Here is a 23,062-nt window from a genome sequence, read left to right as displayed (position 1 = left end):
AGCATTTCCGTAGCCAGTATAACATATTTCTTAAGGAGGAGAAGAAAAAAGAGAGAAAAACATGGATGTTTAGCCATTGTATAGACCGGCCATACAATGGTTAAACAATATTAAGTTGAATTAACAGAGTGGCTGTTCGGGTTTACGTCGACGTAATTGACAATAAGATGAAGATGGCAGGAGATGTAATGCGGAAGACGGATAGCCCGTGGTCATTAGAGATACGGAGCGGGTGCCAGTGGAATAAAATCGCCGTCGAGGACGCCAGATAATTAGGTGGCGTAATTAAATTAGGAAATTTGCATGCATAAGATGGGGTCAGCTGACGCAAGGCAGGACTAATCGGAGGTTGCTGGGAGAGGCGTTCGACCTGCAATGAATCTATATAGGCTTATGGTGATGACGATAGACCAGATGACTACCCTCTGCTGTGCTAACGAAGTGACGGGAATGAAAGATGATCGAAAAAGGGACCAGATTAAGTGAAAAATGGAGAAAGGAAATGGGTGTGAGCATAACTAGGCGAAGCAAATGAACACTACACGCCGTGTTTCTTACGGCATTGATGCTGTCACATGAAAGTATATATATATATATATATATATATATATATATATATATATATATATATATATATATATATATATATATATATATATATATATATATATATATATATATATATATATACGAGAAGAAAGGGGCTTAACCGAGGGGCCCGATTTTTATTAGTCATATCATTACAAGTCAGCAAAAACTGAAACCAAGGACAACACAGGGGACAGTATTTGTGGTTTAATAATACCTTACGATAGGGAGTAAGGCACTGCAAGTGGTAAGGGAATACATCTACTTAGGACAGGTAGTGACTGCTGATCCGGATCATGAGACTGAAATAATCAGAAGAATAAGAATGGGCTGGGGTGCGCTTGGCAGGCATTCTCAGATCATGAACAGCAGGTTGCCATTATCCCTCAAGAGAAAAGTATATAACAGCTGTGTCTTACCACTACTCACGTACGGGGCAGAAACCTGGAGGCTTACGAGAAGGGTTCTACTTAAACTGACGACAACGCAACGAGCTATGGAAAGAAGAATGATAGGTGTAACGTTAAGGGATAAGAAAAGAGCAGATTGGGTGAAGGAACAAACGCGAGTTACTGATATCTTAGTTGAAATCAAGAAAAAGAAATGGGGGGGGGGGGGGCCTGGGCTGGACATGTAATGAGGAGGGAAGATAACCGATGGTCATTAAGGGTTACGCACTGGATTCCAAGGGAAGGGCAGCGTAGCAGAGGGCGGCAGCAAGTTAGGTTGGCGGATGATATTAAGAAGTTTGCAGGGACAACATGGCCACAATTAGTACATGACCGGGGTAGTTGGAGAAGTATGGGAGATGCCTTTGCCCTGCAGTGGGCGTAACCAGGTTGATGATGATGATGATGATGATGATGATGATGATGATGATGATGATGAAATGAAATAAAGAAATGATAAATAAATGTAAATTAAAGTGGATGAAAAAACAACTTGCCGCAAGTGGGAACCGAACCCACAACCGTCGCGAAAAAATGGAAATTAAAGTGGATGAAAAAACAACTTGCCGCCGGTGGGAACCAAATACACAACTTTCGCGAAATGCGAAGGTTTTGGGTTCGATTCCCACCTGCGGCAAGTTGTTCTTTCATCCACTTTAACTTCCATTAATTTATCGTTTCTTTATTTCATTTATTAAACCACAAATAGTTTTCCCTATGTTGTCCTTGGTGTCAGTGTTTGTTGACTTCTTATGATATGACTAATAAATATCGGGCCCCTCGGTTAACCCCCTTTCATCTCGTTGATTACATAACGAGGGTCTCGAATCCGGCAACATTGATGCCTTCAGGTAGCATATGTGAGTTTATTGACCAGTTGCCTTCACCCAAAAAAGATCACGTTCTCGTGACGCCTGCGGCAAAAAGGACGTTCCACGTCCGCCGCCAAGGTCTGCAAGTGGTGGCGCTGGCTAACACTTCCAGGGTTCTACTAAGACAATTAAATACCCAAGAAAGTGGATGGGGAAACAGCGCCGCCTTATCTCAATTGGTAGAGCATCGCACGCGAAATGCGAAGGTTGTGGGTTCGGTTCCCACCTGCGGCAAGTTTTTTCATCCACTTCAATTTCCATTAATTTATCGTTTCTTTATTTCATTTATTAAACCACAAATAGCTTCCCCTATGTTGTCTTTGGTGTCAGTGTTTGTTGACTTCTTATAATATGACTATATATATATATATATATAATGTGACAAAGTCAGCCACCGTATTCATCTTGTGCTCACCCGGAGAAACTCCATGGATGGTGAACCTCTCATGAAATACCAGAACCTGAGGTGGCACTTGTTTTGGCTTGCCGGGAACTGAGGCGTACGGGCAACTGCTACCGACCCCAGTGGCAGCTCGGTACTGTTGGCGAGCAGGAAATAGGCTGTGAAAGAAAAACAGGATGTTTGAAGTTCATTTTTGTAATGCATGCTAAAATTGTACATGAGTGGTAAGCATAGCGGGGGAAAAGCTGTGTCGAAAACACAAAGGAAACAGCAGACAATGGCGCAGGAGATTGCACATAACATCTTTCATGAAATGCACAATATAAATATCTAGTATTTACAAAGTTCTGCAAACATCTAAAGAATTTTAAAAAGGTACATCACAAACGGACATTTCTCTACAATATACTAAAGAGTATATTCAACACAGTATATTTAATATGTAGTTTTTTAATGAAGCGCACAAAGCTACCTCATTTAATTTTAGTACGCTCGGTACGGATTATTGTGGTAAGTAGAAACCGTGATACGTTCGGAGTCGTTGAATGTGCCAGTGGTTAGTGTGTCTTGTTAAACGAGAGGTTGGATTTGGTTTTAAATTAGCTAAGCTCCGTAATGCATGTGGTTTTGAACACCTTCAGGTCTAAAGGCTGGTGTAAGCTCGTACTCATAAAGATTCGTAATCTTTTGGGCAACGGAGAAGAAAGAACAGCTTACCAGTGTGACTAATTCCTATAGCACGCATTGTTCTAGTAGAAAGTTTTCGTACACGACAGACTTATACTTATGGTGCATTAAAATTAGGAGCATTTAGGCTATTTTGTGTCATGTTACGAACGCTATTGAGCGCTGTTCCTTTGGATTTTTGTTCCCTCCTTGTTTATCGCGGTTATACCAAACGCTTTAACGTCACTACAGTATCCTGAAGATGTATACAGCGATACAAGCCTATGGAAGGACGTGCATTTTCTCTAACTGTAGTTATTCTTTACCATGGTGATGTTGTGCTTTGTAACGTCGTCATCGACTACATATATAGATATATGCACATGCTTACTTCCTGGTGTTCCACGATGCGAGCTTGGAGGTCCCGTGTCCTCAGAGTGCGATTCCTTTGCTCGCTTCCAGGATGGTTGTCCGCCAATGTCGTCGACTGTCCAGTTGCAGGCCGCTGCCCAGTCTTCTTCGTCGAAGCTGCAGTCCCCAAAGCCGTGGACTGCAAGTTTAATGGAGATTACGAAGGCGTGAACGTAACATCAGAAAACCTGCTGTGCGCGATGTTCTACTTCACTTGCAGTGAACAATGCGAATACATGGTACTGCTGCTGTTCTATTACTGCAGCCATGTGAAATAATATGTAAATATATGTGTAAGAAGACGACCTCCGCGTTTTTCTTTACGACTAAAACATATAGTTACTGCTGCTACCTGATCTATATATAGCGGCGTAACACCCATCAGATCCGTAAGCTCATGATTCACAACTCAAAGTATGTACAATGAAGTTCTCAGAAGTGTGGCTTTTGCATGGCCCGCCAGAAAGTGCTACTGTGTTTGTCTGGTTATAGCGTTCCTCTATACGCTTCCCAATATACACAGGAACCGATGTGGTTAACACACTCGTCATGAAGAATCACAGCACCGCGCCGCTATTTACCGTTTGGCATGTCCAAAATTGACGACTTGTATACTGACCGCAGTCCCGCTCATCGCTGCCGTCTGAGCAGTCTCTCTTCCCGTCACAGCGTTCGAAATGCGAAACACACTGAGCCAGGTCGGCGCACATCCATTCACTCTCTGCGCAGCTGCTGGCATGGTGGTCTGCGCCAACATACAGAAATAGTTAAATGGTCGTATGAAGCGAAAAGCATGACGATGCAAATTTCACAACATCCACTACTTTGTGTATGATCGCTGCAGACAGAAGGTCTCAAAAGGCAATAAAGCCGAAGAAAACACAAACAGCGAACAGTAGCAGTGTCTGTGGCCTTTATAAAACTATTCTCTCGTTTTCCGTCTTTCTTTTTTACTTCAAAGTACATGCCCTTTAGGAGATCTAATTTCCAGTTTCAGCGCGCTTTTACACTACGCGCTCCAACTGCCTGCCTCTTTATGCATTTTGCGATCACACTCGGTACATCGCATTGTGATATGTTCTGTACTACATAAACCACGTTTCTCGGGTATTAAGAGCTCGAGCTTTGAAATCCTATCTCTAAAGCTTCCATCGTGAGTTAACCCAGTGAAATTATGTATTGCGTAATAGTGGACAACAACATCAGAGCTCCAGCATAGGCGTTTTATTCTTCTAATTTAGTTTTATTCATTAACGACCACCGCACGCTTGCATGACCAGAACACGTGTCCTTCACGTCCAACAAAAGTACCCTTACGATGAACTTCCTACCTGATCTGCATTTCTGGTAGAGGAAATCATCAAGATGAAGGCTTGAATGACCACTTGTGCCCCACACAGCCTCCACGATCACACCAAACGCAACTCGCCTGCCGACATTGATTTTAATCGGCATCCAACGCTTCTGGGTCATGGCATTTTCAGCTAATGATAAAACTTTCTCCACCTGTGACAACATGTGGTAAAAAAACATTTCATTGCGAAGAGCGGCAATAGAAAAAAAGACACGCGAAGCACATCTTGTACGTCAAACAATTTTCGATGCACAGACCTAGCTCCTTTTGCGAATGTGGGAGGTCCATATTAATTATCACGCGTTAACTCTGGCGGGTAATCAATGTGATTCGCGACATAGCAGCAAAAACAACAAGCGTGCCTAGATTGCTCACAAACAATTAAAGAGCAAGAATTAACAAGAACTCCAGGAGTTCATGTGTCGCATGTTGGGAAAGTTTGTTACTGTTGGATCAGAAAATTTTTGTGTGAATTCTCAATCGCTGCGTCACATTTCATGTCGATTCTGTTATACGTCAAGCACCGAACTCATGCCGAAAAACAACAATATAGCACGAGTTGATCTAATAATCAGAACAGTTGAACGCAGAAACACGCTACTGGGGCCGAATTGACAAAGTTTTTTCGGTAGGCCACCGTCGCTAATTATATGTCCCGAACCAGCATTGGCTGCAATTTTTTTCTACGAATAATTCGAGCTTAGAAACTTTTTGAATAAGGGTCATGGGTCGGAATTCACCAAGTTATGCCATTCGTACGCAATTTCTTAGCCATCAAGCTATTACGCTAAGATAAGGATGCAACATAAGTGGCAGTGCATTTAACTTTCGTGGTCGTATGAGAGCGAGAAGTAAGCAAAGCTCGCATTAAACGACAACAAAGAAGCGCGGTCAGCTTACAGCATGATCGCACATCATGCGTCTGTAGTTGAGGCTAGATTTTCGCGGCAAATTATTGCACCTCCCTTTTGGACAGCCTCCCTATCCGGGAGTGAGCTACAGCGCCGGCAAACGCAACCGCGCTCGCCTGTTCCACGCACCGCCGTCATAACAATGGCAGTAAAATTGTCACACATTCTTCGCGCATTTCTCGAGAAGACAGAACTAATGGACCTATCTAGCGCAGAAAGAGACGCTCAGGCGGAGCGATTGCCGGACAGGTCACCTAGGCTAACCTCGCCTGTAGCGACATCACCACTACCACCACCATACTGATATTACAAAGCAACTAAATTTCTTTATTTCGGTACTAATTAGGGAAAGGAACAAAATAAAAGTGCATAATAATAGTGCCTCAAGGCAAGGCCAGCAGCACCCGCAAGTCCATCAGGATGGTATGCGATGGCACTGCGCACGATTACAGGTGTGAACAGATTTTTCATGTTGTAAAACTTCATCAGCCTATTTTGATGTTCACTGCCGGAGGAAGGCTTCTCTCAGCGATCTCCGATTACCCCTGTCTTGCTCTAGCGGATTCCTACATACGCCAGCAAATTGCATAATTTCATCACCCCACAATTTTCTGCCGTCCTCGACTGCGCTTCCACCCGCCGTGGTTACATAGTGGCATTGGTGTTGCACCGCTAAGCACGAGTTCCCGGCTACGGCGGCCACATTTCGATGGGGGCGAAATACAAAAACACCCGTGTAGTTAGATTTAGGTGCACATCAAATAACACCAGGTGGTCAAAATTAATCAGCTTTCATCTCGCCTCAAAAGCGCCTAGAAAAATAAACACCCAAAGAATCATGAGCGAAGGAAAGCTGAAACTAGAAAAAAAAATATAGTAATGGACCAAAACAAATCAATGGCAAACTTGACTGTTGTCAGGGACAGATTGCTGTCCGTCCCTGACAACACCTGACAGTGGCTACCAACCAAGAGAGTGTCATGAGGAGTATTAAAAGTCAGGCCATTGCACGCATAGTGAAATACAGCCTATGAGACATTAAGCAGAAGTAAGCACCAAAGCATTAATGTTACTGCCTACTAAAGCAGCGCACGCCCAATACAATTATGCACTAAAACGTCTCAGTGCAATTTGAGATTATAAACCAGAGCGCGCCACAATAACGACACGCGCCTTCTTCGGCTATCAGTTGTGCCCTCTCGCCAATCGGCCGCAGCAGCACGTTCCAACGCTTACTCGCGTCAGCTCCAGCAGCGCAGATGGACATAATTACGTTCGTAAGACTGCCACGCCCCTATCGTAGAAATTCCTTCTTGCGCCGGCAGCGGCGACAGCATTCAAATATTTATTAATCGACTCACGTTTACTACTGGCGGGAGTACTAAAGTTCGCACATGTGCTGTCATTACGTGCGCGACTTTTCTCGACTACAGTTCTCGTCTTCGAAACGGTGGGCAACGCCAGCTCTGTGACCTTGCAAACGCCTTTAGCTTTGTGAATGCACTTTTTTCTTAAGAATTTTATTACGCTAGCATTTGTCCGTAAGCTCACTCAGTAAATGCCTCTGTCGACACCGCCTGTCAGAGTATGACATCTCCATCCGAAATAGAGGACATCATTGCCTCTACCCTGCGAGACAAAACCAGAGAAGTCAGCATACTGAGGCACAGATCATCGGTCGACATACAATATGAGGCCCTTCATGCGATCCGTCGCCGCGCGGAACGGCGACACAGAAGAACAAAGTCACCGTCAGATCTTTCGAGCAGTCGCCGAGCTCAACGACATGTTCTTCGACATCTGGAGAAGCTTGACAGACAGCGTTGGAGGGCTTTCTGTGGATCCCTAGATCCAAGACACCCTCTATCTAAGATCTGGCGGGTCATACGAAGTCTCCAGGCAACTCCACAACAAAGACACCCATTCCGTGCGGTGGCTCTACATCAACGCCGGACCGAATTGGAGGTAGCAGAGGACTACTGTAAACTCATTGTGGAGGCATCTAATGCAGTGACTTCATCGCTTGCCACCATCGCGCCCCCGTCACCTGATGAGCGAGTTGAAGTACCGTTTACGATGCAAGAGCTTGACGCTGCGATTTCGGTTTCTCGACGCTCATCGGCACCAGGACCAGACGGAATCACGTATGCTGCACTCTGCCATCTTGGCACCGAATCACGATGTCTTCTATCTTTCTATAATACGACGTAGAAGTCAGGAAATGTTTCAGATTGTTGGAAATGCAGTCGCGTTGTAGCGCTGCTTAAACCGGGAAAGTGCCCTAACGAGCTTTCCTCCTACAGACCGATCGCCTTAGCCAGTTGCGTAGGCAAAGTAATGGAAAGAATGGTCTTGTCAAGGCTGGAATGGTTTCTAGAGAGAAATAATTGCGTTCCTGATTTTATGCATGGATTTAGAAGAGGCCGTTCTTCTATTGACGGAGTTATCGACTTGGTCTCCATTGTTGAACAGGAAAGAAGTCACCGTCGGTTAGTTGGAGCTGCTTTTCTGGATATTAAGGTTGCATACGACAATGTACTACATTATGCAATCCTTGATATACTGGAAGATTTAGACATCGGTGGCCGGCTATATGCATGGATTGTTAGCTACCTCAGTGGCCACACGGTGTATATGTCGGCAAGTTATGGCGACACCGGACAGTACCATATACATCGAGGTGTTCCACAAGGGGGAGTTCTCAGTCCAACTCTTTTCATGTTGCATTGATTGGCCTTGCATTCGAACTTCCTAGCACGGTGAAGATTAGCACATATGCGGACGACATATGCATATGGCATCTGAAGTCACCCGTCCCCAAATGCGTGCTAGGCTTCAACGTGCAGTCACAATCACAGTTAAGTATCTTCGACGTCAAGGCTTCCAACTCTCAACAGAAAAATGTTCCGTGATTACATTCAAGCGAAAACGAATGACCAGGTATCCGATAATTGTTAACGGAGTAGCGATACCTACGGTTACACACCACAGATTCCTTGGCTTAGTAATAGACCGGGGATTATCTTGGTCAAGACACGTCGCCGCACTGAAGTCAAAGCTGAAGAGTTTTGTTCACGTCCTTCGCGTCGTTGCAGGATCAAGATGGGGTCCCTCGGAGTCGTTATTACTCTAATTGTACCAAGCACTATTCGTAGGATATATACGGTACAGCATGCCGGTGCTCTCAAGCATGAGACTTAGCTGTGTGCGCGCGCTGGAGAGCATTCAGGCTCAAGCATTGCGCACATGTTGGGGCCTCCCACGATATACGTCAACCAATGGAACAATAGTGGAAGCTCGTGCTTGTCCTATTGGGGTATACTTGCTCTGCGAGCCTCTTCGAATGTACCTTCGCGTGTTGACCCGACACAGGCACCATCCTCTGTCATCGCTCCCTATCACCCACCCAGGTTCCAGCTTTTCAAGGACCATCGCGTCATCAGAGTGTTTTGCCGTCAAGATTTTCTCCCGCCCGTATTCCGAGAATACCCCCGTGGGTTTTGCCTAAACCTTTCGTTACATTGCAGATCCCTGGAATTACTAAAAAGTAATCCGTGGGATCTATTGGCCTCAGACAACTCACCCTATTGCAAATTTCTGCAGAGTACGGAGATACTGTACACGTGTATACCGATGGCTCTGTCACACCATATGCCTCCACTGCAGCCTTCGTTATTCCACATATGATCATTGCTCGGCGGTTTAAACTAGACCATAGCTCAACATCAACTGCTGCAGAACTTGTTGCTATCCGGGAGGCACTTCAATTTCTCTCCAAGGAGCCTCCTCACGCATGGACGATATTCTGCGATTGCAAGCCAGCTCTTCAAGCGATTGACTGTGTCCTCAGACGGGGCCCGTATTATTCCATGGCTATAGAAATTACAGAGCGTCTCGACCACGCAACTAGAAATGGCCACAATGTCACCTTTCGGTCGATACCCTCACACTGTGGCCTGATCGGGAACGAACAGGCAGACGCTGAAGCGAAAACTGCTTTAGATAATGCTTGTGAAGTACGCATCCCATTCTCACGAACAGTACCAACGCCCTACTTCGTCGCGTAAACCGCAACTCTACGTTGGAACACTGGACCCAACCAAATCGACGACACAAGCGATTACACAAATGGGACCAAGAAATGAAATTTCGCATGCCTCACAAGCTCAAAAGAAGCCACACGAGCATGATGCACCGGATTCGCCTTGGTGTCGCATTCACCAACCGTTATAGACATATGATAGGTTCCAGTGATTCTAGCCCAAACTGTGAATGCTGTGAGGTGCCAGACACACTTGAACATATATTTGTCGTGTGCCCCGCGTACGCGCAAGAACGACAGCAACTTGTCTCTTCCATCGCAAAAATCCATGAGAGACCGCTATCGGACGAGTTTCATTTAGGTCCTTGGCCTAATGCAACCAGCGCAGCCCTGGTAACATGAGCCGCTATAGCTTTTCTCCAAGCCACTGGTCTGGACACACGGCTTTAGAGATGTTACAACTCTGTGAATTTGTATATACGCATCTCTTCCTTATACCATCATCATTCATCAGCCCTTTCCCTCCCCGTCCCTTTTCTCCAGTGTAGAGTAGCAGGCCAGAGCAAGTTATAGCTCAGGCCGACCTCTCTGCCTTTCTGTAAATAAATTTCTCTCTCTCTCTCTCTCTCTCTCTCTCTCTAGTAAATTCTGCCCCTGATGAACATTTTAAGAACACATAGAGGTAATATGAGAATCCAAGCTGAAAGAGCATGACAAATAAAAGCAAATTCCGTGCCTTTTCGTTGTGCGATAACAGTTCCACGTCACCACAATAAGAGATGAACTCACGGATAGTACGGCGGGCGACACTGGGTGGGCATTACTTGCCACTCAGGCAGGCACGCACCCTCCCCGTGGCGCATGAGCGTCACGGCCTCGCATGAGGCCAGAATAGCGAGTGCATTACCGCGCGTCATAGTAGCGTCCTGAAAGCTTTTCTCCAACGCACGACAAGCCCCCTTCTGTACCGCGAGGCACATCGATGACAAAGCCAGTGAGCGTTACACTAACGGCATGGTCCCGGCGTGAAGGCCGGCGGAAGCGTAACCCGATTATCATGATGACGTTGTCGCAGCAATGATAAGTGTAGCAATAAGCAAATAAATTCAAAAACCGATATTTAGACAAATTAGGGCATGTCAGCCAATTTCTGTATGATCCGCCGCGGTGGCTTAGCGGCAATGGTGTTACGCTGCTAAGCACAAGGTCGTGGGATCAAATCCCGGCCGCGGCGGCCGCATTTCGATGGGGTCGAAATGTAAAAGCACCCGTGTCCCATGCATTGGCGGTAGGTTAAACATCCCCTGTTGGTCAAAATTAAACCGGAGTCCCTCACTAAAGCGTGCCTCATTGTGAAATCGGGGTTTTGGCACGTAAAACACCAGAATTCAATTTAATTTCTGTGTGGACCGTTCCGATTCGTAATCTGTGGCTCAAACCAAGAATGAATTGTAAGACTGCATGCGTTATAAGTGTACCTGGTGGTTGTTTTCATGCTGCCGTGCACAAGAGCGACATAAATGAGGAGCGAAAACAAACAAAAGGGAAAGCCAGAAGCTCAAAAGGAAGAGTCTGATTAAAATGTTGATTATGACTTATGGCCAAAGCTATGGACGATGTGCACAAGAAACAGAATGCATGGACGATGACGCAGCTGTATGGGATATTTATTAGAAAAGCACACATGCATGAATACATGGAGTAAAAATGACGTACTACATGCTTGTAACTGTGGATGTGTAGAAGAAAAGAGGTAAGCCAAACAGAGAAAAGAAAGAGAAAAAAGTTGACTCGCCATCCCGGTCGCGTATTTACAAGTGCTAGTAGGTACAGCGGGCGTGGCACTTGCGGAGACGCCGGACGTTTGCGCGCATGCGCAAGTAAGAGCGGGTGTGAGAGAGGAAATGTGGGGCCTTTTGCTCTTTGGATATATGACTATGCCTAGGCACTACGGAGGAGTTTCTTAGCGTGTGTTGTATGTGTTGACCCTAGACATGCCGGCAGAAGACGCGGGGCGCGGTAGTGTTGAACTTAGCGTCGCAATTTGGCGGCTGGACGTAATTATATTTATGCAATCGTATCTTTTAGTAATTGAAACCCGTCATTATTTCGCATTATTGGCGGTGCCTCCAGGACAGCAAAGCTAAAACCCGAACTGGTCGGTGGGTTGGGGCTCGCCGAGGCCTGCGCGGCCTCAACCCATGGGCCGCCCTGCTTCCTGCTTTGATCCCCCCGCTACACCTTGAGTGCCCTGGAAATCCTGCGCCGCCTGCTTTATTATAACCTCAGGTGCTCTCCTGATGCACCCCGTTTGCCGGTTACATGTGCACTCCTGGAGCAGTGCTTGTAAAAAATGCTCGAATTATACAACACCAGTCAGAACCTTGCCCCCCTCAGACACAGCGATCACCAAATGGAGCGTCCGTGCCCACTGCCTCACCGCGGGGGCAGCCAGTGGTGGAGCGTAAACCAAAAACTCGACCGCACTCCGCAATGCCTGCATGTCTAGGGTACAAATGCATGGAACACGAGCTAAGAAACCTCCGTAGTGCCTAGGCAAAGTCACATATTCAAGAAGCAAAGTCCCCCAAATTTTCTCTCTCGCACCCGTTCTTACTCGTGCCTGCGCAGAAATGTCGAATGCCGCGAGGCACGCCATGCGCCGCTGTACCTACTAGGAATTGTAAAAATGCATCCCCGGCGCTACGAAAGTGAATGTCCAGCGAAGCTATTACAAAACCACCACTACTACTGCTGAGAGGGGTATGCAATACTTCATCGATGGATCTGATGCGTATCTTGAGCTTGTTTTCATTGAAACGCACGCTGTTCTGTGTGTAGTATGGGTGATTTCAATAAATGCATGCACTGTTCGCTCCACTTTGCTGATAAATAGTCGACACTGCCTTAAGGGGGTATGAGACATTTTATTTTTGCTTTCTCACGGAGGCATGAACCATTGCTGATGATGATAGATGCTTGTTTTGAGCTTGTTCGTTATTAAAACGTAGACTGTTCTGGCACGTTGTATGCATGATTCCAATGAATGTATGCACTGTTCGCTGACTGCTTGTAGCCTCTGCATTACGAAGCGCATGAGCCATTGGATTTTTGCTTGCTTAGGGGGGTACGAGCTATTGCTGCAAATGATAATTTCTGCTTAAGGGCGGACACGAAAACTGCCGACCACCGAGAGGCTAACTTCACTGCAAAACTGTAACTGCAAAACTGCATCTGTCCCCTGGAACACCTATCTCCTGCGGGTACATCACAGAAGTTTTGCTCATGCATTCATCAGGGCGCGTATTAACAAACCTCTTACGCTACAAATGTTCCTGAACGAAAATTCTAGCCAGTCCTGATGCTGGACATCCATCAGCGAAGACAGAAGACCAATCGCGAAGTGCACTTATGAAACAAAGGCTTTGTGAATACGGCGCCAGATTTCTTCACCTTACTATAAATAAATCCGTTACACAATAGAGAAACGACATAAATGACATAGCGGAAAAATTTTAAAACACAAACAGCAGTTTCAGCTACAGCGTGGTGTTGAAGACTGCTACTGTCTACTTACGATTGTTTAGAGCTGAGAACAATACTATATTCAAGTACTAGCAACGCAGACAGACAGACAGACAGACAGACAGACAGACAGACAGACAGACAGACAGACAGACAAACAGACAGACAGACAGACAGACAGACAGACAGACAGACAGACAGATCTGCAAACAACAATGACCAGCATCTCTACTTTCAAAGCTTCTGGTACGTTTTGTTTACCGCATAGTAACACTTATAGAACCCATTGGACTTGGTGTAACGAAAGAATTTTTGTGTATGTTAATCTCGTCGTCATAGCAGTAATATGATGAATGTTCATGAAAAGAAAAAAAGACAAGCTTTCTGTCTTATCGCCTTTTTTTTTACAACAAACAAATGAGGAAAAAATGACCGAACTGAACTGAAGTCACTGAACGCTAGCATCAGCATCACAAAATAAACATACGTCTTACGTTTGAAGAAAGGTTTTCAATGAGCCGAAGCAAATACGCGCTAAGTCGTGTAGCACAAGTGCTTTATGAACTTCCCATGTGAGAAAAGAATTATGCTTAACTGATGCCCCGAAATGTGATGATAACCTATGAGTACGTGTTTCAGTCAGTCCATAAAGCAAGAAAAATCAGCGAATGAGCAAATATCTGAACTCATTTAGTGCAATGGCAGTTTCTCCCCGACTTAACATTTGTAACTTTGTGCAAATGCCATCTTGTATAAAGTACCTAAACCGTATGTTACACATACTGACGAGGATACCATGACAAGAACGACGATATCACGACAATGACAGCAGTGATGACACTTAGTTTTTGTAAATACAAGACATCGATGAGCCGTCTTTTCGAGAGGAGCGCTGAGAATCAGAGCTGTGCAGAACGTCTCGCTGCTAACTGCTGCGGCATCGCACACCAGCTATGTCAAGTAGGCGTGATGTAACGGCACTTCATCGAAACCGTATCCGACATTTAAATACCCACAGCTGTCAAAGCAGACACTTCGCATAGCGAAGAACTAGTACTGCGCCATGCGCACAACATCGCCATCGTCCGCTACTATAATCCCTGCTGTGGCTTCCGATATAGGAGCCCAGACGAAACCACTCTCATCGTATACGTCGCAGAAGCTGCCTAGCGCGAAAGATTCGTGCGAGCTTAGTAGCACGAAGCACCGCGCTCAGCACTCAGTGCGTCCAACTCCCGACTGCGCATGCATAACTACTGCTACTGATGCTACTAATAATAATAATATTTGGGGTTTTACATGCCAAAACCACTTTCTGATTATGAGGCACGCCGTAGTGGAGGACTCCGGAAATTTTGACCACCTGGGGTTCTTTAACGTGCACCTAAATCTAAGCACACGGGTGTTTTCGCATTTCGCCCCCATCGAAATGCGGCCGCCGTGGCCGGGATTCGATCCCGCGACCTCGCGCTCAGCAGCCCAACACCATAGCCACTGAGCAACCACGGCGGGTCTGATGCTACTACTGCTATTGCTACTGATGCATAAATGCATGAATGACTTCGATCCCCAGTGGCGGGTGAACTTTTGTTTCTTTCCTATATGGTGAGAGTAAAGATGAGGACGAGGATGAGGAGGGGAGGTGGCCTGACGGCGGCGGCTAAACGAAACCGAAACGAGGAAGAGGCTGACGCAAAGACGGACAGACACAGCAAACCTCCTTTAGAGGCCCTAACTGTAAAAAGAGGTAATTTGAGCCAATCACGCGTATCCCTACCTTTGGCGCAACCTTGGCTTGCTTCACATAAACGTTGAGGAAGGACATGTTTATCTTTTCGGCGGAATAGAACCAGAACGAGAAGATGCACTCTGGTCCTGATTCTTTGAAAATGTTGGAATGGAGTTGTGCGCGCGCACCAGATGAATGTTTCTGGAGGCCGATGCCTGGTCTCAAGTAATGGCCTGCAGAGGTGACAGAAAGGTACAAATCAAGTGAGCGAATATTGGTGCTTGGGAGGGCAAAAACAAGCATACTAGCGATGTCGTTGGGGAAGTACAAGCGATGGCAGTTGAGTAATACTGCCATGCAATGCGCCATGAAGTTCAGCACATTAGACAGAAGACTGCGCCAGCCTTCCCACCATTAGTGTTGCGAAGGTGTAGCGAATAAAATGCAGTGTGGTCATAATGAAGCATCTGTACAGTAATTTTAACGAATAATTTGTTTCAGAAAATTTGTGACAAGCACGGTTCTGACGGTTTCTGCTTCGTTTAAATAACATCAGTTCAAACTTCATTTAGGGACATTGACCATGATGATGCGATGTTTAGTTAGTGACGAACAAGGAAAATCTGAACAATAGTGTTGTTGTCACCCATTCGACTGGCTTTTCAGTTTACAAAGTGATTTACTGGTTATAATCATAGAACTTGAAAGGAAGCTGAAGCAGAAAATGGTACTTGTTATCGTGTAAACTGAACCCTGTAATAGTCGCAATTAGTATCAAGTATCAAGAATCGTTTTCATATCTACGCAACTACGGTGAGGCCTGGCAATGGTAGATAGCATTAGTCCATTTTTTTGTAACCTTTGCAAAGCAAAAACAAAGCTCGTATCCGCACGAAGGGTCAAAATATGGGGTTGGTGCTGCAAGTGTTCATTATGCGGTTTACGGAAAAGCTAATACATTCTTAGGCTACGGTGCGAATAAGGTCCACGAAGTGCCGCTCGCCGTGATCAACATAAACGAGCAGTTGAGCAAGTTGCTTACCCTCAGTAGTTCCTAAAGTGTGATCACTCGTGTCTCCGAGCGTTCTGTACCACTTCTCCTCTTCGGACAAAGAGCTGAACCAGCCGCAAAGGTCTTTCTCAAAGTTGCAGCTCGCTCCTGAAAAATGTTTATTTAATGTGTTTTAAGTTACTGTGACATTCACGGGCCTTTCATGACGATGAGTTAATGCCACTACAAGGTTTTTTTCGGCTAGCTGGAAAGCAATCTAACGTTTGCTAACATCATGGGGCATTTGCTCAATGCGTTCTTTAAGTAAAGAAAACACACACAACCGGAAATGTTTACAGTAAGCTTACATAATTCTCGAGTGGCCACTCGCGCGGAAATTTTGCGTGTATTTGTGGGCTTCTTTCACGCTCGGAAAAACACTTTTATGCAGCACGTATTGAGCAACACAAAGCTGTACCGGGAATTTTTCATGCAATCCCTCTCGGCACGGACGCCACGCCAACAACGGAAGCTCCAGTACTGTAAACCTGCGTATTACCTCGTAAACCTGCGTATAATTACCTCCTTGACTTGCGCAGTACGTGTTCGTTTTTCGCATGCTTTACAGCAAAGCCTGACACGAAGCGCTCCTGCCAAGGGGAACGAAGCGAGCCGGAGCGCAGCGCGTGTGGGAGGGAGTTGGGTAGATGCCGCTTTAGTGGCCGCAGATCAATAAACAATGGCACGTTGTTTTATTTATAGTGTGAAGGACATGTTGGCTTATTGTAAGATATTCATTAGAGGTGACATTAGAAGAAGTTCGGGTTGGTGAGTGGGCGAAGCAAACTGAGAGCGCGCCCAGGTGGCACGTACTGTAGAGATCGCGTCCCTTTCGGATTACCCGATTGCCATTGCAATAAAAAAATTCACGCAGAAACTCCTCTGGGAGCTGTCACAGTATGCGTAAGTATTGCGCCATTTGCTCATCTCCACGCAGCTCGGTGTCATTATCGACGTTATGAAACTTTGTCCTACCAGTATAAACCCTTATCAGCCCTCATCGGTTGTTATAAACCTTGAACGCGATCTTACCCTTGCCAACTCTTATCGGTCGTTATCAACCTGGATGTCCAGCGAAGCTGTTGCAAAAGAACAATTACATTTTCTGAAGGATGGTATGCAATGCTTTATTGAAGCTTCGGCTTGAGCTTGTTCTTTATTGAAACGTATGCTCTTCTGTGTGTTGTATGAGTGATTTAAGTTAATGTATGCACTGTTCGCTTCACTTTGTTGAGCGCTTGTAGTCTCTGTCTTACGAAGGTATGAATTGTATTTTTTGCTTTATTACAGGGGTATGAGCCATTGCTAACCGGGGTATGAACCATTGCATTCGTCTTAAGTGACGCACAGAAAGTATTCTCGTTGGGTAGGCATAGAAATGCTTATGCAATTAAAAAGCTGAAAAATGCGTCAGTGAGAGTTACCTTTGTCGTCGACAGATCTTGTTTTCAATCGTACATTATGAACCATTACAGTCTAGTGCGGCCAATATTTGCTGAAGCGTATCACTGGACGTGAAATGCATGGACGTGGAAACTGCCCGTTGCCCTAGCACAATTCGTACTGCAACGCGCTCGTTATGCGGTGGTGGTGGGTTCGGCTCTCATCGTCAGCAAGTTGTTTTTTACGCGATTTTCTTTAGCTTCGCATCTTTACACTACAATTAAAAGCGACAAATAATTTCCCCTATGTTTTCCTTTCTTCGTTATTTGTTGCTTTCATATGATTCTGACCAAGAAATATGTGTGAGAGTTCTTACAAAATAGGGCCCCTCGGTTCCCCTTTCATTCGTCGAATACACGACCATCGACTATGTTTGCTTCTGGCCTGCCAATTAGGCTTTCTTGCAGTCTAGTCATGTAGCAGTTTTACCTTTTACGTTACAACCAGTAATGTTTTCCTTGTAAAGCCACTTTATTGTGTCCAAGGCACACAAATACCCTATTTGCTTTTTCCTTTCCTTTTCCATAACTTCTAATATTTTTGCAATAACTATTTATTTTGCGCTTTTGAAAAGTTAGTCATACAGCAGTCTGTCATTCTTGGAAAGCTTGTTTGTCACCAGGATCTAAAGGTCTCAAGCGGCTATTCGTGCAGTTCTCTTCATGACGGTTGCAGTGACCTTGTGTTTAAAACTTTTCTAATTGTCCGTGAGAGTAGACTGCCTTTTAAGTACAATCGTGTTTTTCATAATACAGAAATAAGTATTCCTGCTGTAAATACGTGCGTCTGCGTTCGGCTATTCAATATTCGATTCGATATTCCATACTTACAATTCATATTCCATTCGTATTCGAAAAAGTCTATAGTCGATCCTTTGCTTCTAATATTTAGATAACGAATTATGACAGCTTATTTTTTTTTCATTACATTCAGATTGGAAGGTTACAAATACAGTACGGTTCGAAAGAACAGAAGCAACGTAGTTTTCTTAGCATGAAAATCTACTTATTATGCATATTATCCCAAAATTTGTGCTTTTTGAGACTCGCGGTAGCAGAACTAGATTCTGCGGAACACGCTTAGTCGCTTGTTATTAACATGGTGATGACAATTACCGGGGCTTTGTACAGGTCAAATACCACATTTCCGCCCTTGGTCTACCTGAAAGCCGTCGTAAAATACTTACTGGTTCGAAAGCTGTGATAGACGGAAGCGATTTGTTCAGACTTGCATGAACGAGTTGTCTTGCATGAAATATGTCTTATTGACCTGGGGCCGAATTCACAAAGCTTTTCGTTCGTAAGTGCTGCTTGTCATTGGCTGATCGCCTCCGCTAATAATATGTCCTACATCACTATTGGCTGGAACGAACGCTTTTAGCGTAAGAACGTTTTTTGTGAATGCGGGCCCTGGTGTGTTCTAAAGGTGAACACAAAATTTATTCCATTTGATTTTAGCAAATTAGCTCTTTGACACGCTTGCGCAGGTCTAGCAATCGAATGGATTTATACCCCTGTCACACGGGAAGATTTAATGTCATTCCAATCGAATGGCATTCGCATATAATCCCACTCCTATAATCCCATATAATCGGGATTTACATTCGATCTCGAACCGAATGTATACTCTTGACCGCAGATAGACTACAGCGACACGCAACGCGAAAAAATAATGCGTGCATCAGCAAAGTGAGAATATATTTTTTAAACTCATAAAAAGGAATAATTATTTTTGCCGCGATGATATTTTCACCACTTGCTGTGCTCAGGCGCTATTACTCTTTGCATAAAAGGTCTGTTGCGGCGGTCGGCCATATTGGATGTGTTGATCAAAGTGCTTTTAGTTGTGAATAATTGGCGCCAAAATGTTTTCGTCCGTTTTAAACGTACTCGCAAAAGCTTTTAAACGCGTTTAGTAGGTACAAAATTTCTTTCACTTTCACAAAATTTGTTTCAGATCGTCATTGCTATCATTTGCGAATGTCATTATATTGTACTGTGTAGCACCGCAAGAAGCCGAATAGCATTCGATGCGTCGAATGCCATTCGATTCGAATGGCATTAAATTTTCCCGTGTGACAGGGGTATTAGTGAGACCACTGAACCCGCAGCGTTTAAGCGAATTCAAATTGGCTTTGTAAATAATTTTTAAAATTCAATTTTGTTATCGCTGTAATAGCTAAGATGACCACTGTGCTTTAAAGCACAATCACAATGTGAAGGCAACCAATGTGAAGGCAACCGTTGCTTCATCATGGTCACAGAGCCTATGCGTCGTACAGCAAGTTTCGGCCACTTATGTGTAGCTTTTGAATATTAAACCGCGTTTTAGAAGGCCACTTTTCAAGCAATCTTTCTAACTTATAAGTCGTTAAAATATCATGAATTGTTCATTCAAATCACTAAAAGAAGTCGCTGATCGCTAAATAGAGAACTTTACCGTAAACAGACAAAAATGTCACTAAATCTAGCGACAAAGTCTCTAAAGTGGCAACACTAATTAAATACTGGTAAACTATAAAAAGCAAATCTGATTTTATGTTTTCAAATATGGTTAGGTTAAACGGCCCCGACAAACACGGGATGATGCAACGAATGGTAGATTAAACTTGTTTTGGACTGCCCAGTGATAGCTTTCTCAGCAATACAGGCTTGCAAAGGCACGTCCCGCAGGCATACCGCAAAGTACGGTAAGTGTGGCCGCACGAGCGTCATCTGCTACAGCACGTAGCGGTAACGTCCGAAAGTCAATCCTAGCTGCCGAAGCAGGGGATACGTAATAAAGAAATCGTACCTATGTGGGTGCAATTCTGAGAGAAAGCTTGACACCAATTGTTGTTGGATTTGTCATCGTGCAGTTGTGACAGTGCCCGCTTTCATACTTTATGCGTGTAGGGGGAGGGGGGTGCGCTAATGGCCTAGTTTTTCACTTTCACTTCTGACTTTAGGGAGGGAGGCAAGCACCCCCCCCCCCTCCACCGGTAGACACGCCTTTGACAAGCATGGCGTCACGCATGCACCGGCAAATATAAACGCATCTCACTCGATGACCACGAGCGCTCGCTGTCACAACCCTGGCATGATGAAGCGCGCTCGCAGCGACAAGCGAGTGCCTCGTGCTGCCTCTACTTTCACCACGAGAACACGTTTCCCGACCAAATAAACGAAAGCAGTCTTGAATAAACAGGGAACCTCAATTGCACCATTAAGATTCCTAGTATCACAGATCAAGTAGGCTGAATCAATGCCTAGATCAAGACTTGAAAGACTACTGCAGACATGTAGAGGTGGGGACATTTACCACCTGAAACCGAGTAGACCCTGTGTGCTATATGGATACCGGAGATGAGCGCCCTGAAAAACCAATGAAGCCGAGACTCCGTGCAGCTGGTGGAGAGGTCACACCCCCATTATCAAGGCTTCAAGCGGCTTTCTATAGACTCTAGGGGTCTTGGTCGGGACTCCAGGCACCGTATTCCCGGCTTTCAAAAGGAGGGGGGTGCAATGGCCTACTTTTCCATAGTTCTGAGAGTAGAGGGGGGGGGGCTATTCCCCCTCGGTAGATATGCCTATATTTCCAACACAATTCACGCCTGCTACACGATTGCCAGTCCTGTTGTGGTGTCTGCACCAGCCGCAAGTCAATTGGCAATTGCGAGCATCAAAAAGAAAGCTAGAGCACCGTTGAAAACGTTGAAGCAAGCAACTTTAGAACACATTTACAACGTGCACAAATCCTGGCAACATGGAGACAGAGATGGTTCTGTAAAACTCAACAGGTCTGCTGCTGCTGCTGCTACAGTCATCATACCGGCAAAATTTGAAGAATGAAGTTAAAAACTTTATGTGCGACTCCATAACAGGTGCAGTACTTGTGGCGCTCCGTGCCGCACTTGATTTTATTAATCGTGAACCACCGCAACAATGGACAGTTCTTAATAACGCCAAGGCAGCCCTTCAGTGCATAAAAAGTCCAATGTACCACGGACCCAATGAACAAATGGCCTCAGAAATTCGACGGACATATCATCGCAGCCATGACAAGAGGTGCGACATAATCCTACAATGAATTCCAGGACATTGCAACATCATCGGCAATGACTACTGCACATGAAAGGGGTAAATGTATCTTGATTCCACTTTCGCGAACAGACGCTGCGGCTGGCCTGCGATTGAAGTCCCGTGAATGCACTTTTCCCCTTTGGGACTCGAACATCTACACCATGTGTCGTCTGCGTTCGTTGCTTTCAGAAATACAGATACATCTACCGCCTGGCCTATCACGACGTGAACAGACCATGCTGTACCATCTGTGGCTAGGCATAGAATTTAGAAACTCTTATGCCTTCCTTATTGGAATTGCTAACAGCCCCACGTACGACACATGCAGCTGTGAAGAGAAGCTGATACACATTATCTTCGTCTGGCCACGCTATAGTGCCGAGAGGCAAGTGATGTGCAGAATGATGGCCCAATGGGACAATCGTCCACTATCAGAACTGATAGCTCTAGGCCAGTTTTCGCAAAAAACATCCGCGCAGAAGGCCTGATTCGAGCTATTAAGATTCCTTCAGTCTACGGAGCTTCGCGATGGGCTTTAAGGTGGCCCCCTACATCTCTATAGTGTACGCGGTTTGTTTGTGCTCGTCGCTCTTTCTCGCTCCCTCTCCCTTCCGCTCTCTTTCTCTTTGTATCCCCTGCTCCTTCCCCCTGTGCTAGGTAGCCAACCGTAACTACCTTTTGTTAACCTCCCTGTCTTTCTATGCGTCCTTTCTCTCTCTCTTTCTCTCTCTCCCTCTCAAAGTTAGATTACGTTTATTATTTAAGATCGATTTCTAAATACATTGCAGCTCAATTCCATCATCAATGGCTATGGTGCACTGAACTAGATCTTTATCTTATGATGGATCAGGCGACCATACGTAATTGAAGCCGACAGCAGCCCTTACGTAAGCACGCAAACCTAATCACACACATCACCACCAACAAATGAACACAGACGCGAAGAACAGCAAATTTATTCACGTCAACGTGAATGAACGCATGCGCGCGCGCGTGTGTGTGTGTGTGTGTGTGTGTGTGTGTGTGTGTGTGTGTGTGTGTGTGTGTGTGTGTGTGTGTGTGTGTGTGTGTGTGTGTGTGTGTGTGTGTGTGTGTGTGTGTGTGTGTGTGTGTGTGTGTGTGTGTGTGTGTGTGTGTGTGTGTGTGTCTGTCTGTGCGTGCGTGCGTTCATGTGTTCGCATACGCGTGTCGCGCCAATGGTCCCGTGGCTTTATTTCAGGCTTGGAAAAAACTTTTATGTAGCGCGTATTCAGCAACAGAAAGCTCGATCGGTTATTTTTCAGGATGGTCTACAATTCTCTCAATGACACTATTGCTCTGAATATTTTATTTGAGAAGTTGATTAATAATAGTAATAATTTTGTGCTAGGTGAAATAAAAAAAATCGTCTGCCATATCGAAGCGACGGCAAACAATATTACCTTTGTTCGGTCGAGCTACGTGGCACTTCGATATATTTGTTGGCGCAAGTTGCTTGGGAAACAAGGTATATTTTTCAGGCCAGAACTTTTTTCATGGCATAAGAATGAACAAGCTTTACAGTAGAGGCATAATTGG

General features: G+C 45.1%; 1 protein-coding gene across 1 annotated transcript in view; it reads right to left on the bottom strand.

Moving 5' to 3' along the window:
* LOC142588573 (MAM and LDL-receptor class A domain-containing protein 1-like) overlaps nucleotides 1–23,062 on the bottom strand; it is a 273,168-nt gene that overhangs the window by 13,730 nt on the left and 236,376 nt on the right. The window contains exons 81-86 of the mRNA XM_075700413.1: nucleotides 15,993–16,109; nucleotides 14,999–15,183; nucleotides 4,721–4,895; nucleotides 4,009–4,134; nucleotides 3,370–3,528; nucleotides 2,325–2,470 (exon numbers count right to left, since the gene is read on the bottom strand). Coding sequence (XP_075556528.1) covers nucleotides 2,325–2,470; nucleotides 3,370–3,528; nucleotides 4,009–4,134; nucleotides 4,721–4,895; nucleotides 14,999–15,183; nucleotides 15,993–16,109 — 908 coding nt within the window. The remainder of the gene's footprint in view (nucleotides 1–2,324; nucleotides 2,471–3,369; nucleotides 3,529–4,008; nucleotides 4,135–4,720; nucleotides 4,896–14,998; nucleotides 15,184–15,992; nucleotides 16,110–23,062) is intronic.

This window comes from Dermacentor variabilis, chromosome 1 (genome assembly GCF_050947875.1).
Source record: "Dermacentor variabilis isolate Ectoservices chromosome 1, ASM5094787v1, whole genome shotgun sequence".
Lineage (NCBI taxonomy): Eukaryota > Metazoa > Arthropoda > Arachnida > Ixodida > Ixodidae > Dermacentor > Dermacentor variabilis.
This window is presented reverse-complemented; position numbering and strand designations above follow the sequence as displayed.